Raw genomic sequence first — 18,800 nt, 5'->3', positions numbered from 1 at the left:
TAAATAAATAATTTAATAAATTTTCAAAAAATATGTGTACTTCAGTATATTTGTGTATGTACAAAATTATCTGATGTAACAAACACACTGAATGTCTGTACTACTGTGCTTCTAATGCCTGTAGAGCGGCAGTTTGTGCATAGGTATGGTAGCCGGAGTAACAGCTGAAGAAGCGTAACAATTCTAGAACAGCATTTTCAGCAAGTCACTTGCTTAAAATCTACCCAGATGTTCTTTTTCGAGACCTAAAATGTATCTTTTCATTCTGCCATTAAGTTTGGTCTCTAGTATTTTACATGTCGCATCGCATACCACCTTAAAGCATACCATCTTAACACAAGCATATAAAAGCTGAAGAATCAAGTATATCAAATGGTTCCAAAATGGTTCCGAGGACTACCGATTGTGTGGGGCATTACCTGCCGCGATACGAGGTGCGACACGTACGTAGATGCTACGTCCCTATTAGCAGAAGCAGCCGCCGAACAGGCCTTCACGAAAAAGAAGAACAAGTACCGCACCATTTTGGACAGATATCATTTTTCGTTCCTTTGGCGTGTGAATTTCTTTTGGTACATAGTGTGACGGTACCATTGTTGTGTTTAAAGAAATCGGGAAAACGTTGTTTATTCGAAATGACGAGTCCCGATCTACTTCGTTTTTGTTTCTGCGTAAGGTTAGTTGGTTAGTTGGCCACCGTCCCCTCACGCTCGAACTCGGATCGCTTTTTCATTTGATTTGTTGATGTTGTTTTTATGACGCTGTTCTCTAAACTTGAAGTATATCATATGCTTAATTAGCAAGGCACTGTGAAAGAGGAAGCCGTACGACTTCAACTTGCGGAGTACGACTTCATTTTTGATGTTAATTTGCTTGAACTTAAGGTCGTAGCCAACAGCCAGCAGGTGGGCAAGCCTTGGGTGCGGCGCACTGAAACTCCGGCCGGCCGGTCCTAAGTCTATTTCTTGATGATGTCGGCATCCGTGTGCACTTTTTTGTTGATTCTAGGTAGCATCGTCTACTTACCGCAATCACCCGTGATATGCAAGAGAGACCGACCAACCAGGGTATTACGCAACTTTGCCATTTTCCTTCGGTGAAAGATGTGCAGAGTTGCAGCAGAAACACGGTACAAAGAAGTGATGCATCACTGGATAAATTCACCCGATGTGCAACGGAAATTGTCTGGTTAAAGGCGCAGTCCAGTGGCTCCGATGCACTCAGTAAGGCGTTATAACATGTTAAGAACCACCAACCGCCAGGCCGTCCACAGTCACATGGTACATTCGGTTGTATATCCAAACAGTTAAAAACAAGTTGGCTGCTGATAAAAACCGACTTCTGGTTTGACGTAGAACCTGAAACGCGCTAAATGCATCCACGGCAACGTCGCCGCCGGGAATTCACGCAGCGTACGCGCGCTCAAAAATACATCTGCGTTTTGCTTATCCCAGTAACGCTGCCATCAGTGCATCACGATTTCTAGTTCGTTTTTTCTAACGTGTGGAAGCGCTAGTCTAAAATACTTCGAAATGCTGAGCCCGTAATACGGTGTTTTCTCGATCCTGGTGCTGCATTGTGTACGGTTGCCTCCCGAACCGATTTCAAATAAGACAACATTCAGGGGCGAATCGCTGGAGACATCGGCAATAAAGGTCACTATAGCTGTTGTTGAGTTTGACATCTTCAAAAGGACCACTCCACGGACACGGAACAAAAGACCGTGGCGTGCTCAGCGGACATAATAAAATATTATGCCGTTTAGCTAAAGACGTGACAAGTGTACAGTATCGACTATCGAGGAGCAGATCCGTTTCCATCGACAGTCGCGCTGGATGGGCATTTCTATTCACGGATGACGCTTGGACAAGAACGGTATTGCTTGGACAAGAACGATCTAGCCCTGTTTAATATGTTATGCTTCACGCTCTCTGTCAGTAAATAACTTGTCACAGGAGCGCTCACCGATTGTAAAAGATACCCGTATTTGGTACAAAGTCACTTCTGTTTTGTCGTTACGCTGCTGGGAAATTAGGCAATGTTGCTCATCAGCAACCGGCAAGTTGGCAACGATAATGACCGATGATTGTAAATTCGTTGAGCTTTCCGAAACATAATGTATTTACTGATGTAGAACGGAGAACGTATAGGTAGTACAGAACGGTAGAATCGCTACTCGTGTGTTGTTGTATCTGTAGCTCGTCTGAATCGTAACTAAAACTCTCTGTCTCTTTTTTTAGCACAAGCCGGTCACATTGCAAAACAGTATTGTTAAAACAGTATTTAAAACTTAGGAAAACAGGAATCGTATCTAGGCGAAGAGAAAAAGGAACCGGAAGTGGCTAGGATGAGCCGAAACGTAGAACAGGAGAAACAGGGACAGTATCGCGTAAGTACATTTCATGTACGTACAATAGTCGTACATAACACGAAATATCACGCGAGGCGAAAAACACAGCCTTCAGTTAAACGCATTAAACTAACCGTTTCTAGAAGCAGGGAAGCGAGTGATTACGAGAGCTACGAGGGCAATCCAGAAGCTGGCAGAATATTGTTTGCACTACGTGCTGTGCACTAAGAAATGAAAACGTTATCGGTAATGGTCAGTATCGGTCTGCAGTTATGTTTTCGAAGGCGTTCAACGTCAAATGTTACTTTGCATGCACAGACAAAGTAACAGGCGGGACAATTTTTCGCAAAGCTCTGCCTGGTTGTCTTTCCTTTTCACAAACAGTAATACTGGCAGTACATTTATTTCATAGAGGGAATTGTTACTGACCATTGACCAGTGACACGCTGACTAATACAAGTATATTTTCTCCTTAGAGTAACGGCTTAGGAAGTTTTCCGTTTCACATTGGCGCGGAAAATGCAAGTAACATATTGAATTTTCGTTTGAACAACAGATAGTGTTGAGATCACTCTGCAGCCGCACTTCTTCACAAAACGATGCAGCGTAATCCAAAGCGACGCAACTGAATTTCATCTATATGCGAGCACAACAAAAACTTTTCTACAGACTGGCATATGCAGGACTGCAGATAGCCCGTAGTCAGTCACGTACAGGTGCCCATGATCGTCGCCAAAATAGATACGATAAGCGACCGATAATTTGTCGGCTAAGTAGCGATACTAGGAAGTGCACCGCTGCAGGCTAGCACTAAAAGACCGAAGCGAAGCCACAAATTTCCGTAAGATTGTCCATTCTGACAAAATCTTATCCTGTATTACGAATTTTCGTCCTATTTTAAATTCACATATCTCTAGTCAACATTAAAATCTGCAGCAGATAATTTATCTGCTGCCCGTATTATGCAGTTGGAATGGTTTGTCAACAGCCTCAGAATGAAAGTTTACACCGTGAAACGATTCGACCGTGATCTAATTCGACCAGTGTTTGCGTGGACAAGCAAATGCCCACGCAAACCGCTGCAGTGGTTTGCTCTACCACCACCACGCTCTACTAAGACGGTTTCTCCCCTATATAACCTCCGTGTCCCCCCTTCCACCATCGCCAAAACGGTAACCCTTTGGCCAGAATGTTGACACGGGGGACTTACAACGAAAAGCTGATCGAAAATCAGGTCACTCGGTGACCTTTGAAGAACCGCCACCAGCGTTCTTCAGAGTCAAAAACCAGTGAACGACAGCAATCACGGACTGGATATTATTGCCGAAACCAAATTACTGGTGTCCGGCATGGGGGACATTATTGCATTACGAACGTGGAAAACCGGTTTCTTCTACATTTCATGCGGTCCGATTCCAGTTCTTCGTGTTTTTTTTATGAAAATCGTAGTTATTTATTGATTTTGCTTATTGATTATTTGCTTTAGTGATTTTATTTAGTGCCTTTTATGCGAAATGAGTCAATGAGCAAATTTTTTACTTAATAATTGCAGCAGCAACGTGTTTATTAGGGCCCGCAGTAGGCTACTAATGTACCTTAACGAGCAGAATTTTTGTTTGGCTTGGCCAGGTGCTGTTGGCCTATACATGGGCCATGTATAGGCCAACAAATTTACAAATTCTTTGCCTGTAATCACACGTTGCCGAAGTTAGCAGTCAGATTTTGAATCAGTTAGTTTAGCGACGAAATCTGAAGAAAACGTGGGTCAGCAATAATGAATGAATGTCGGCTGGGAAGTTGGAAGGAGAGAATTTTGGTACCAGAAAAGTGTTTGGGAGCACTGTAAGTTAAACGAAGTGTTTGGTGTACAAAACTTGGTACCAGGGACCGACATACTTCCCTCAAAAGGGTCACCATGTATTTTTACGGGCGGAATAAGATTTATGATTGAAAAAAGTGCTCGGTGTACTCCTTAGTTAAGTAATTCGTATGCTTTTCTGTATACTCCTTATGAAGAAATACAGTAATTATTGTTTTTAAACTAACACAACTTGATAATCTTTCTCATCTTGTGCTCTATCTCATCTGCTCTTTCTCATCTGCTATTAGTAGTGCGTGAGCAGCGTGACCGACGGACAGATTATTGCGTGACCGACATGACCGACAAAACTCGTGTGATCTTGAACATAGAGGACCTTCGCTTCGCTTCGGTCGATAACCGCTGCAGCATTAGATATATAGTGCGATTAACGCTACTCCTGTTGTTAATTTTATTTTGACCACATCTGTATTATAGTGAAGTTATTCCCTGGTTCTGTCGCACTGCCGTCGATAAAAGTGTGCATGCTCGTTGATCTCTCATGATTATGCAGTTCCTAATCTGTGATCCGTTGCCCTTCTAATTGCCCATTGCCGTACAAGATTACAAGAATAACCTTTTGCTATCTATGGTAGACTACTAAACATTCGTTATTAGCAAGTACTGCCGAATATTTTCATTTAAAAATTGGTTCGCTGAACAACAAATTCAGACGGAAGAGCCACTAAAACTCCGCGCGTTCAGGAAGTACCAGGGATTGGCTCCGTTAATCATCAAACAACGAAATTGAGAACTGAAAAGGTCTCAAGCATCCAGAAAGATGCGTAAACAACAAGGAAAAAAGAACTGGCGTCATTACGCAACGATCAAGCCCGAAAAAAAAACATGAAATGATAAGCGGGCAAAAAATAATCAGCAAAGTGATTTACTGTTGCGCCACCGCCAGCGGAACGTCGAAATGGCGATATAAGCCAACCAGCAGCAGATCGATGTGGTCCACTTTGGCTTCCACCCTCTGGATGTTGGCTTCCACCCGCTGGATGTTGGCTTCCACTCGCTGGATGTCCGTCTTCAGCTCCGCCTTGGCTTTCCCGGTACACGTCTCCGTATGCTGCTCCAGCTGCTCCGTCTGTGCTTCACAAAAGTCAGCCACCGCCATGATGTAATCGTACTGATCGTTCGGGTGAGGCGTTTTCAGGGACCAGGCTTGCACGCGGGCGGCCATGGTCGCCCGGGCTTTTGTAACGCGTGCTTCCAGTTCTTGTGGAGAGGCCGTCCACGTCTTCCCTTGATCGAAATAGTACTTCTAGAGAAAATAACCAATGCTAGTCAGATGGTGCAAAGTGACTGCAAACTGCAAGGTTCGCATAGTCAAGCATAAATTGTTACAGAAATGTAAATATACCGTGGATTTGGGCGGTGGAGGTGCGGTTTTAGACGAGGAGCTGCCAGCAGTTGGTCCAGCTTTTGAGAACTACAATAAAATACATTGTGCAACTGGTCACCATGGAAATAGAACCCACAAGTGAAATTCGGAAATTAGTAATGACATACATGATACAACTACGTGACAACGGTGTTATTTCGATGATTCTTGACATTTTTGAAAATAATTATTTGTCAATACGAGTGCAGTATCTTTTATACTTATTCTACACGTACTCATTCTAAATTCGAATAATGATAAAACCAGTATTGTACGATTTGTATACGGTACATTACTGTACGCAGCTATGTTTTTCTTCTTTTTCTTTCCAAAATCAATCATTTTCAGTTGGTTTAATTGTATTTATTAATACGAGTACTAACCGCTTGTTCAGCTTTAGCAAGTTTCGAAGTAATCAAACAGCGTACTCCGCTGCTCCCACTCGTAATCTCTGTAATATTTTTTACTTCGCGTGGAAACCATTACCGTCCTCGTTCGCAAACTGCTTCCACAATTTTCGTAAATATTTTTAATACACTGCACCTTAACTCGCGCTGCAGTGACCGAGCGGCTGACAGCGCTGACCTGGAATACCGATTGCTGTCAAAATTTTTAAACTAAATACTTACCGACAGCATACCGATAAGGCCAGCAAAAAACGCCGTCATCACGATCATGCTGATCAGTCCTACCACAGATGATGCGTGCTGTTCCGTAGAATGCGCCTCGGAGAGTCTGTCGATCACGCCGCCGCCGCCGATTACACCAGCATGTGTTACCGGGCCGATGATGACCGCGAAGATGACGATGGCGCTGGCCAACGTTGCACAGGCTTGCAGCTTCATCTTATCTGCAGAGATAAAAAACAAAAACATCCGTTGCAAAAATCGGCACGCCGCACACACTAATTTGACAACCAAAAAAGTGCATGGTCCATTCACGTTTATCTGAAATACTGTACTTACAGCTAAATGAATTAAAGTTTCGAAGAAACGAACGTACGAATATGATTTTCTGTGATACTCAAGCAACCAGCATTATCCATTAAGTAATGAGAATTAAAAAAAAGCGAAACAAAAAAAATTGTAACTGCACCAGTGCGTACTATCAGCACATAGATTTCTGTGACTGTGAGAAGCGCAGATCCAGAGAATGAAAATCAATAGCTCTACGCGACTTCGGCATTGCAGTGCAATTTCGTACCGTGCTTTTTTTAAATTGCTGCGCACTTTTGAAGGTCAATCATTTCAAATGTACATGTATATTTGCACACAGTAATTATCTAAAGACGATATTGCTACGTATTATGCATATTACTTAATTAAAATGTTTTTTTTTATTTAAGTAAGTACTCAGTGTGACTACTTATACTGAAGTACTGCATATTCAAGTGCAATGTTTAACGTAGCTGCGTTTACCTCTACGCAATGCGCACGAAACTACTCTCCATCGCTTTTCCCAATTTACGCAAAGCTGTTACGCATTTTCGTAATCTTAATCGTATTGTTTTCTGGTGAAAGTTACTGCAATGCGTGGCGTATGCGTCGAAACTCGAAACATAAAGAACTGGTAATAGCAAACTTAACACGTAAGGTTTATCACAATTACATTACCAGTTCACAAAAAAAGACACAATCTCACAATGGATAGTTTTTGCACGTTCTCGCTTATCTGCATAGATCGATTCCAACAGGTTAGTACAAATTACATAACTATTTAATAATGCACACGGTAAGTTGATAAGCTATACTTCTCCTGAACAAGACTGCGCCAGTACCAATAAGCAATACTGCGCACGGAATGTACAATACCAGCGTTAATTACTGCAGCATCATTCCAGTACTGTACATGTACTGCAATTCCCGATGGCGGTGCCAAGATTTGCGCAACGCTAACGCCACGCGCCCGCACACGGGCACGCGACGTGCGCAAAGTAGCCCGCCGTTTTCCCGACGAGTTGCCAACCGTTGCAACTACGCCACTGCCAGACATTAGAAACCGCACGTTACGCTTGCATCATCCTAAGTCTAACGCCGCCGAGGTTCTCCGGTTTTCCAGTCAAAAAAAAGGACAATTTTCAATGAAAAAACCTTCGGCTTTTATACAGTAGTACCAAGATTCATGAATACAACCTTCCTGCTATTGTACTCGTAAAACGATCTTCTAATTAAATCGACACGGTTAAAAGTTACAAAATGGGAAGAAGAAAATGCTCGCTGAACGAATAAATTTAAGTAAGTACGCCTGAACCGTAGCGAGCAGGACAGAGATTATGTTTGTGAAAGGTTAAAACGATAATAAGCGAAAGTGTACGATGGGAGAAAAGAAAATGCTTGAAAATTTTACTGGCACGACGGCGAAAAACGTGAAAAACGTGAACGAGAAATCAATATTAACTATTGAGCAAACCACGTACCGTACAAAGTTCTTCACGCATTTTCACAAACTGGTACGAACCTGCTATCAGCAACTGCAGAAACTATAAAAATCTTCACAGAAAAAAATAAAACACTCACCGACTGTAGAAAGATCTTCGAGAAAAAGATGGGGGACGTGGACTTCTCAGGCTTGTCACGCTTGTGGTCCTGGGAACGAGCAACGGCGGATTACGATCGAATAGGCGCCCACTTCACTGTAAAATCGGTATTACTGTACGGCAGCTGTGATATTAATAAGGGAACTGTTTACAAAATCATAGCTTTCCTGATTACCTTAATTTTAATCGCTGGAAAACGGTATTAAAGGTGGAAACAACGCTTAGAACTGGCAGGAGAATGGAGAAGGTTGAATTTTGATCGTTAGGGAAACTGACGGAACGAGAAATGACGACATGCCAATTTGTACGTTTTACGGGTGTACCTGACTTAGGCTGACTACCTGTTGCCTGAGCTGGTACGAGATGTCCGCTCCCTGAACGCAGGAAAAGGAGCAATCGGAAAGACTCGTAGGCGTTCGTAATTGCAGCAGTCAAATCGCGTTGGCAGAAATCGAAACTGTGCCAGCCTCCATGGACACGTCACGGCGTTTCCGACCGCCCACATTCCATGACGTAGACTTTCCTTCCCGTCGCGAATTCCTTCCTAAAATTTCCTGACACTTCGTGGAAATCATGAATTATTGTGCGCAAATAATTTGTCTACGAAATAAAAACCAGACATATAGAAAGCAAAACCAGACATCCGAAGCAAAACCAGACAACCAAACGAAGAAAAAACAATTTTGCTACTGCGTTCCAAAATTATTTTAAGGAACTTTTGTTTAGCAGTGAAATGCGGTTTATCGTCAGTTTTCATTTTAGCTAGACAGAAACGCGTTTGTCTTGAAGTAATAGTCTATCACTGGCCAGCAGCCACAAGTTGTACAAAAAACGCGTATTATGCTCTACGATTATGGACGAACGTCTTGTTTTGATTTTCGACTGGACATCAAAGGCTGCCAAAAATCCCTATCTCACCTTCTTTCCTAGTGATGCGGCAGCACACAAATTGACTGCAGTGAACTTCTTCTGACAGAAACGCTGCTGCAAAAAGCTATTCGGTACACCGTATAAAAAATTATTAGCTAGGAAACTTTATTGGTACTTTTAATCAAGACTAAAATCGGTAAAGATTAAGTAGATAATTATGAATAGATTTTTACAAAATTTTATGAGTATGTAATTGCTTATAAATAATTACGAATAATTTCTTACAAATTAATACGTATGAATAACTCCTTATATTTGCACCATGAGGTGCCGTATGTATTCTTCTTTGATTTTGCGGTTAAGTAAACCTTTCATTTTGATGCCAGTTAGGTTATTGGATCAAAATACATAGAAATTAACAAATACTTACAAAATGCATAGTTTTGGCTGCGTACACACAAAGACATGCATACACATATGTAAACACATAAATACAAGCTTGAAAACACAACGTACATACGATATAATTCAGTTTATATACATATACGAAAGCGTAATTACAAGCTTTAATTACAGTCGTTACAGCATTAGTATTTCTAATTTAGTTTTCTTCTTAAACTTAGTGCGTAAGTTTTCTTCTTTTCGAATGTTAATTTAGAATTTTTCCAAGGGATACAGCTCATCAGTGAACATGCAACTGCTTTTTCCATCTGACACACTAGCAAATTGCCTATGTTCAAATTACATCCAGGTAAATAAATTATAATCAAAATTTCATATTAATTATACGTACAAGCAGTTTTGCAATTCGGGCAGATGCACCATGCGCCAGAGAGAATGATAATCCAACAGTTGTCTTGTACAGATACTTCGTAGATGTACAAGACTAGTATAATTTTTGTAACATCGTCGCAACACAATCCCGCAACGTGCGGCAGCATATTAAACAAAATATTAATACAATAAAAAATATTATAAAAGCAACAAATCCATAAAATGTAATATAAGAAATGTATCCACCAAAATCCGAAACAGAAGATTTGGTAATGACCGTAATGCGTAAATCCGTCACCCGTTAAACTGTAATAATGCCAAATAAATTAAAAACGGCGGAAACAGACAAATTTGTTGCATGCACTTCGATTGTTTCTTACAAGCTGGCGATACACGAAGTTCGAAGTTAGCTCAGGAAAGTACTCGGAAAAAGTGTTTACGGCTTTTGTAAGCGAGACTGGATGAAAATGGCACTGAATTCTGCAAGATTAGGAAAGAACGCTTTGATATGCGCCTGCACATCACCAGCAGCATGTCCGGCTGGTGAGTGGTGAATCAGTCAGTCTTATCTTGCCACTCTCCAGTGTTAATGTTTTTCGGCGTCTGTATCTGGGAGCGGCATGGTGATTCACGCTGGCCGGACAGTATAATGTTATCAAGTCCATTTTATCAGTTAGGCATTTTTGCACTGTACTTCAGGTTCTTGTGCTGTGCGGTCAAGGTCACGGCGGTGCCCTTCCCTCGACCAGGTCCGTACTGGAGGTACCTACTGGTCACGGTAGTGATTGACAGCCTGTTGGTTATTAATACCGCACTCGTTCTAATATAAACAGCTGAAAGTCTCGGTAATTAGCGTATAAATTATTAATGCAAAAATCAGAAAAACATAACACACAAACTCGCTGTTACTCTGTTCTGCACTGTACGCCTTCGTTGAGCTGCGCAGTTAAAGTCACGGTGGTGCCCTTCCCCTTTCGGCCAGGCCGGTTGGCGAGGTAATAGGGACCACGGACCATGGTCCACGGTGGTGGTCGGCTTGCTTGTGGAGAGCTGACACCACCTAGCAGTCCTTCTAGGACGTACAAACCAGTAATAAAAGTACGCTGTTTATAACGCTTTTTTGCACTGTACTTCTGGTTCTCGTACTGCGCGGTCCAGGCCACCTTGGAGCCCTTCCCATGTCGGCCAGGTCGGTTCGGGAGGTACCTTTTGGCCACGGTAGTGGTCGGCAGCCTGTTGGTTATTGATACCGCGATATCCCATAAATGAGCGTGCTCGTTAATGCGGACGGCAAAAAACTTGGCAAACTAGCCCTTTCTATGCCGTTTAGAAATGATAATACGTGTAGTAGTCGTATACCTATGAGGAATTATATAGATATATATGAATATATCTATATTACCGGAATATGATCTTAGAAAGACATGATACGAGTTACCCTAATTACGGCTGCAACCAGCTTATCAATCAGAGTTGCAAAACCACCAAGCAGTTATGTAATTTCCATAATTCCGGTAATAAGTGCGCGGAAGCTAATGCGAGGCAGCTTCACAATTCGAAGCCAAAACGCTTCTGCCGGAAACTCGTTGACCTTGAACCGTGAACAAGCCGAACGCTCAGATATCTCATCTTTTCCACTTGTGTATACAGTCTCGCAGGTACGTATAGCAAGAAGGGCGATGCCAGTCCAATTGATGGGCTATATCATTGCGTTCTCACCGAAAAGACAAAACGATATTTCAGCTGCGTACGTATAAAATTTTCATATCCAAAGATAATAAGAATATGTGTTACCAGGACACAGGCCCGTCGTTAGACCCCTATCCAGTTTTCGAAACACTACTCCTCCTACAGTTTCTATCCGATAATTTTCCTGAATATACCATTGAACTCAGCGTAAAATTCTGAACAAAATGATTGAGGCCGATTTTAGAAATTCGTTTCGCCACTAAGGTTTCATCAACGGGCGGTCTCCAATGCGACACCCCCTTTCGGGGTATTTCCCCTCGCAATTTTCAAAAATTTACTCCTCCCACAGTTTTCATCCAATATTTTTTCTGAATACACCAATGAACTCAGCGTAAAATTCTGAACAAAATGATTGGAACCGAACTTCAAAATTCGATTCTTCCCAAATCCGACTACCAGGGGCGGTCAGACATGCAACAACATATTTTCGAGGGCTTTCCCCCTGACTGCGGCAAACGCCCTAAAAGCATTTGCTGTTAAAAACTGTATTTTTGAGATAACATCATGCAAATAATGTACATCTGTTGCACAGAGGTGAAGGTGGTTGGTCCGAACAAGTGGAACAAAATATCAACAAAGTTGCAGATAGAAAACGTTATAGTTGCTGTTTGAACTCTCTGGGACGGAATACCCCGGGCTTATTGTGCGGATGGCGCGACTTAAATTGACACTTACAGTACTTTAGTTTCTCCTACAATGCTCTATTTATATAGAATCTTACCAGCAGCTCGGTATATAACCGGCTTGCTACAGCATCTTTCTTTAGCTAATAACATCTGGCTTACTTCTATCAATAAAGCTATTTTACATCCGCGTATTCCACCTTAGAAATACCACGTAACACAGAACAAATTAGTTTTTTTCAGATCAGAAATACCAAACCGACTGAAGTGCTTAGATTGGACGATGTACGTATATTCCCTCCTTAATTATAAACGGCATCCCCGTCGGCAATGAATTATAAAGACTAATTTTATGGTACTAAAGATTCAATCAGTGCTAAAAGGTCTGTTCTACTTAGTCCATGCAGGATGTTTACGAATATACCTACTCGCCATCTTTTCATGAATGCAACGCTGACGTAGTAAATTGGTTTGAAGATCTTATCCGTATAGCCGCCTAAACGGATGCACCGCAATCGCAGGTTTCTGTTTGCCTTCAAAGTCACCGAAACTCATTTTACACCATAGACGGACGAACAAAATTTTACGAAGAGGTACAGTACTTTCCGCCTTTCACCGACTGCTTGATTAATGCACCTCGGATTCCCCTAATTTTGTCATCTGGTGGAGTACGACTAACTCTGGTAAGAGAAAAATCGCACGGAATAAAATGAACGATATAGTTCGGCGTCTTGCAGTCTTCCACTGTGAAGTCTGAAGGATGGGTAATTGTAGATTGACGTGGAACTTATAAATTAGCCGAGCCGGCCTGAGCGAGACTTCCTTTCGTTTCAATCAGCAACTCCAACTGATTTCTCATCCAGTCATGTCCGACATCGCGCGCGATTTGATGGATGTGGATATACTGGGAGACGATGGTTGGTTCCGCCGCGGGCGTGTCGTGGATGTGGCTGATACCGGGTTTTTCATCGATTTTTTATGTCCCAACCGACGACGCGAATTAACGCCGTTTAACCAAATATTCCGTGACCTGTCGGAGGGGCACATTTTACGGCCTAGCCATTATGGTGGTTCTACTGTCCCCGTAGAAGTACTGCTGCGAGAGACTCCGGCAGGCCCGTGGTTATGGTTCCCGGGTGAAGCGTTCACTTTTGGGGCGTGGTTTTTTATTCCTTCCCAGGACACTGCAGTGGTGACATGGTGGAGGAACGGATCTCGCTTCACAGACATTCTCCTGCCGAATCGAATTCGAGGGAGAAGGCAGAGCACATGGTGGGACAGCATTGGTCACTTGCCTCCCGCTGGATATGCGCCTACCGATACAGGTAAATTCGCCAGACAATTTGCGCGCTGAATCGTGCGATACCTGCAAGCTGCAAATAAATGAGATATCGCAAATTGTAGGTGGAGTCGCAGGACAGATGTCTCCTGTAGCCGTTAGAAAGTGGGAATATGTGAAGCGCGATGTGCCACTCCCGGAAACGTTCAACGCGGCGGCAGCTGGAAAACTGTCTGAACCCATCAGCAGATACCAGGAAATACCGGGAACTACTAAGGGAATGCTTCATCTGGATATGGAGAATGAGCGTGTGTGGTTTTTGTACCGTCAGCACCTGGAGCCAAAGAAATTGTGGTCTTCCGTAAGAATTTAGATGTCAGGCTTTACGCGAGCTTCTCACAACGAACCAGCTGTTTTGTTATTGCACAGGAGTTCTGTGACCGCTTGGACGAAATGCTGGCTCAACGTCTTCTAAAGATTCTTGCGGAGATAGGCACAGCGCCCGACGGTCTCCTGACCGCGGATAATCTCCATGTGCTCCCGACAGAGTTGCTGCTGGAGGTGTTTTCCTACTTGGACACTGTCGAACAAACGCAACAGCGCGGCGTGTGCACTTTGTGGAACGCTCTTTTACAATCCGCGCCGTTGATGCAGAATATTACCGTGAAAAGCTTTGGACGGGACTGCCTGGATAAAGCCTGGCTCGACTTTGTGGTTTACTCGCTGACAGCGCCGATTTTTAAATGCCTGCGTTCCACCACAAAACGTATCATTGTCGTCAGTGGAGTTCGCGGGCAACATTACCCGGAAGTGTTTGATGTGATCGAGTTTATTGCGCAACGCGATACAGCAGTGAAACCGGCCGTCATCTATTTGGTGGGTGCAAAGTTTGAGCTAACGGTCGGCAGCGATCAGTGCAGTACGCGTGACACCGCTGGTACCTGTCATGTGCCAGACAGCGAGCCGGATCAGCTGTTAAAATGCTGGACTCGTTTTGAAGGCTTCGCCGCATCGTGGAGCCACCGTCCCTGTAGTGGTATCCACTTTGTCGGCTGTGACATCCAGCTGCAGTATTGCAGCCGCGGGTTGTTTTGCCATCGCAGGTTGGATTTCGTCGGTATGAAAAGCCAATTGTTGTTCAAGATCCCGTCAGTTCGAGTGACGATGTCGGATCATCACGGATGCGCACTGTTTGATGCTCTGGAGGCGACATTGCCGGCACCGAGCGAAGCGCAGCTGCATCAGTTAACCAAATCGCTGGCTCTCCTAAGCGAAAATCAGGATTCCTGTCATGCTCTTAAGTTGCTCCCTGAGGTAACGCGAGAAACCTAGTGCCTAAGTGCCTTGATACAGCTGTGCTATAGCCTGATGTTGGCATTTCCAGATGCTGTGCGCTCTGCAGACGGCTGATCCTCGCCTCACATCGCATTATCGCGGGAAGAAGTGGTGCGTCGACGGAGTGAAAGATTTGCAGCCGGGATATCTGACGCGCTTGATGCAACATTTTCTCATCAATGCTATCTGTTTTTGAGAATTAAAGAACCGAAATCGTCTACCATATTTTAATATACACTATATAATATGAAGTTTCAGTGGTTAATGGTTTTGTCTTTTGATAGAGAACGTCGCAATAAATCGGTTTTTGTAGTTAAGATTTTATTTCATAGCTTGTAACAGACCACGTACAGGGCTCGCGATAGTGAGGAAAGGCTTTATTATGTACAAGAAACGGCTTCGACTTTGCCTCCGCGTTTCTTGTGGTCTGCGGTCTGTTTCTCAAATGACTTTGATTAATTTAGTATTGCCGCGTGCGCTATTTGCGATCAGTGATCACTATATGCACCAAGCAGGGTTGTTATGTACTTCAGTTCTTCACCTCCTATCACGATTTGCGCTAAAAAAATAACGACAATTTGGTTACTCGAACTCTCAGTCGGCTTTGCGCATGGGACAGTAATGGAAATTGGTCACTCACTATGTGCAGTGAACAGTAGTGGTACTTCAGTAACTCACCACCACTCGTTTCGTTACGTACCCACCTAGCGAGCGATGCGCAATGAATAATTTCATTAGGTCGGTCACTCGCTCGCCTACCGGCCTCTGCACACGAGAATAGTGGTACTTCGATCACTCACCAGTCACTCGCAGTTCGTGTAGCGGTACCTCAGTTATTCGTTCGTTACCACTCGTTTGGTTGCTTACTCACCTAGCGAACTCTGTGCACTGGAAAGTAGCGGTAATGCGGTTACTCACCCATCTATCGAACTAGTAATTTGATCACTCAATTGCTACACTAAATAGTAGTAATAGTTCGGTAATTCGTTGATGCGAACCCCTGTGACCGTTGTCTCCAAATTAATACCCGTTTTCTTAGGAATTATTGTTGGTAATTATGAAGAATTTTTATTTTTCTAAACTTTCCTTTGAGTCGATGTACTACAGCGGTAATACATTGTAATTTATGTAAGGACTTGATTTTTTTTTCTGGGTAATTTTTTTATTTTTTTTTCTAGGTATTTTTTCCTTTGCAATTTATTTAATTGATTTTTTTTTCAATGTGATAAACTTCCTGAACGAGGTTTTACCAAAACAATTTACATTCGGTACTCTGCGACTGTAAGGCGATCATGCAGACGAAGTCATCCCCCAGTTTTCGGGCACCTGCAGTCAGATTGCAAAGGTCACTCACACCTGGCTGAAATCACCTAGCATACAGAAGAGTTCGCAAGAGTACTGCATCGCAAACAATCTGAAGTTACAAATTTTAGACTATCACACCAAAAGAATTTTTATACAAATTCTAAATAGGAAAGTGTCCAATAAGATCGATGGGTCGAATCATATTTTCCAACTAGTCTGCTCTAGTTTTAATCTCATTATATTTCGAAACAAGCTGAAAGCATCGAAACCTCAAATGCACAAAATGTTGGACAAACATAGGGATCATGTGAACATTTAATACGTTTTTATTTGGTATCGGCTGATTCATGGGAATGTCTGAGAAAAACTGTCCCAACTTGGCGTAGCAGGGCTTTATATTTGCCACTCCTTTTCAAACATTTTGAGTATATGCTGCTTTTCAACTGACGTTGCAATGCCAGAGCCGTTTACCTTAAAAATGATTGCCGTATGCTGCTTAAATTGTAGGCACTCAAATCCATCACATTAATGAGGCCGGCGATGGTCCCAACGATCGTCCCAACATGCGCGTTCAGGATAGCCGTTATCGGTGTCCGTTTTCCGGGGAAGTGTGTGACACTGACTTGCCGAAGGATAATGCTGTTGCGGGCTCCAGCCGATGATTCTGGTCCTCAGTGACGAACATTGTAGCAACAACAAGATGACATTGTAGTAACTTAGAGATACAATAGATGTACATCTCTGTTTTGCGCAATTTTCATCCAGTACACTCCATCCAGTTACAAGGATCCCGTTTGTCTGTAAACACAAAGCATCCGCTGCATACGAGGCACGAGGTGCAATCTACTTCACATAATTTGAGAAACTTTATGGATTAATTGCATATAGTTGTACACGATGTTTTCGAATGCAGCCGGAAACGTCGAGATCACACTGGACTTCAAAATGGTGTAAGAGAATATCCCCCACTATGCATAGCACTGTACGGATATGACATCTTAATTAAGGCAACTGCAACTAATTAAGTAAAAATACTACGAAGACTACGAAGTTTGTCTTTACGTGCATAGCTTGATTTATTGACCTACGATAAAGGTCAATAAGTCAAGAACAGGCATTATGGGGGGCCATTGACGGCCGCGTACCACCACCCGGCACTGGGCGGAAGTCGTTGACGGCCGCGTACCACCACCCGGCACTGGGCGGAAGTCGTTGACGGCCGCGTACCACCACCCGGCACTGGGCGGAAGTCGTTGACGGCCGCGCACCACCACCCGGCACTGGGCGGAAGTCGTTAACGGCCGCGTACCTCCACCCGGCACTGGGCGTAAGTCGTTGACGGCCGCGTACCACCACCCGGCACCGGGCGGAAGTCGTTGACGGCCGCGCACCACCACCCCGGCACTGGGCGGAAGTCGTTAACGGCCGCGTACCTCCACCCGGCACTGGGCGGAAGTCGTTGACGGCCGCGCACCACCACCCCGGCACTGGGCGGAAGTCGTTAACGGCCGCGTACCTCCACCCGGCACTGGGCGTAAGTCGTTGACGGCCGCGTACCACCACCCGGCACTGGGCGGAAGTCGTTAACGGCCGCGTACCTCCACCCGGCACTGGGCGGAAGTCGTTGACGGCCGCGTACCACCACCCGGCACTGGGCGGAAGTCGTTGACGGCCGCGTACCACCACCCGGCACTGGGCGGAAGTCGTTGACGGCCGCGTACCACCACCGGCACTGGGCGGAAGTCGTTGACGGCCGCGTACCACCACCCGGCACTGGGCGGAAGTCGTTGACGGCCGCGTACCACCACCGGCACTGGGCGGAAGTCGTTGACGGCCGCGCACCACCACCCGGCACTGGGCGGAAGTCGTTGACGGCCGCGCACCACCACCCGGCACTGGGCGGAAGTCGTTGACGGCCGCGCACCACCAACCCGGCACTGGGCGGAAGTCGTTAACGGCCGCGTACCTCCACCCAGCACTGGGCGTAAGTCGTTGACGGCCGCGCACCACCACCCGGCACTGGGCGGAAGTCGTTAACGGCCGCGTACCTCCACCCAGCACTGGGCGTAAGTCGTTAACGGCCGCGTAACACCACCCGGCACCGGGCGGAAGTCGTTGACGGCCGCGCACCACCACCCCGGCATTGGGCGGAAGTCGTTAACGGCCGCGTACCTCCACCCGGCACTGGGCGGCAGTCGTTGACGGCCGCGCACCACCACCCCGGCACTGGGCGTAAGTCGTTGACGGCCGCGTACCTCCACCCGGCACTGGGCGGAAGTCGTTGACGGCCGCGTACCACCACCGGCACTGGGCGGAAGTCGTTGACGGCCGCGTACCACCACCCCGGCACTGGGCGGAAGTCGTTGACGGCCGCGTACCTCCACCCGGCACTGGGCGTAAGTCGTTGACGGCCGCGTACCACCACCCGGCACCGGGCGGAAGTCGTTGACGGCCGCGTACCACCACCCGGCACTGGGCGGAAGTCGTTGACGGCCGCGTACCACCACCCGGCACTGGGCGGAAGTCGTTAACAGCCGCGTACCACCACCCGGCACTGGGCGGAAGTCGTTGACGGCCGCGTACCACCACCCGGCACTGGGCGGAAGTCGTTGACGGCCGCGTACCACCACCCGGCACTGGGCGGAAGTCGTTAACGGCCGCGTACCACCACTCGGCACTGGGCGGAAGTCGTTGACGGCCGCGTACCACCACCCGGCACTGGGCGGAAGTCGTT

General features: G+C 45.2%; 1 protein-coding gene across 2 annotated transcripts; it reads right to left on the bottom strand.

Annotated features, from left to right (window-relative positions):
* Nucleotides 1-4,836: 4,836 nt before the first annotated feature.
* LOC129600078 (uncharacterized) lies at nucleotides 4,837-10,223 on the bottom strand. Of its 2 annotated transcripts, XM_055498470.1 has the most exons (8): nucleotides 10,156-10,171; nucleotides 9,795-10,081; nucleotides 8,473-8,675; nucleotides 8,307-8,402; nucleotides 8,112-8,227; nucleotides 6,225-6,445; nucleotides 5,575-5,643; nucleotides 4,837-5,475 (listed from the first exon to the last, which is right to left on the bottom strand). In XM_055498470.1, exons 6-8 carry the CDS (start codon nucleotides 6,438-6,440, stop codon nucleotides 5,095-5,097), a joined length of 666 nt encoding a protein of 221 aa, XP_055354445.1. In that variant the 5' UTR covers nucleotides 6,441-6,445; nucleotides 8,112-8,227; nucleotides 8,307-8,402; nucleotides 8,473-8,675; nucleotides 9,795-10,081; nucleotides 10,156-10,171; the 3' UTR covers nucleotides 4,837-5,094. The 2 variants fall into 2 exon arrangements, with proteins under 2 accessions (XP_055354445.1, XP_055354444.1); XM_055498469.1 differs by having other exon boundaries at nucleotides 8,473-8,731; nucleotides 9,795-10,223.
* Between the last annotated feature and the right edge of the window lie 8,577 nt (nucleotides 10,224-18,800).

This window comes from Paramacrobiotus metropolitanus, unplaced genomic scaffold (genome assembly GCF_019649055.1).
Source record: "Paramacrobiotus metropolitanus isolate TYO unplaced genomic scaffold, Prichtersi_v1.0 Parri_scaffold0000163, whole genome shotgun sequence".
In the NCBI taxonomy this organism is placed as follows: Eukaryota; Metazoa; Tardigrada; class Eutardigrada; order Parachela; family Macrobiotidae; genus Paramacrobiotus; species Paramacrobiotus metropolitanus.
Note: the sequence above shows the minus strand (reverse complement) of the source record. Positions and strands in the feature narration are given on the sequence as shown.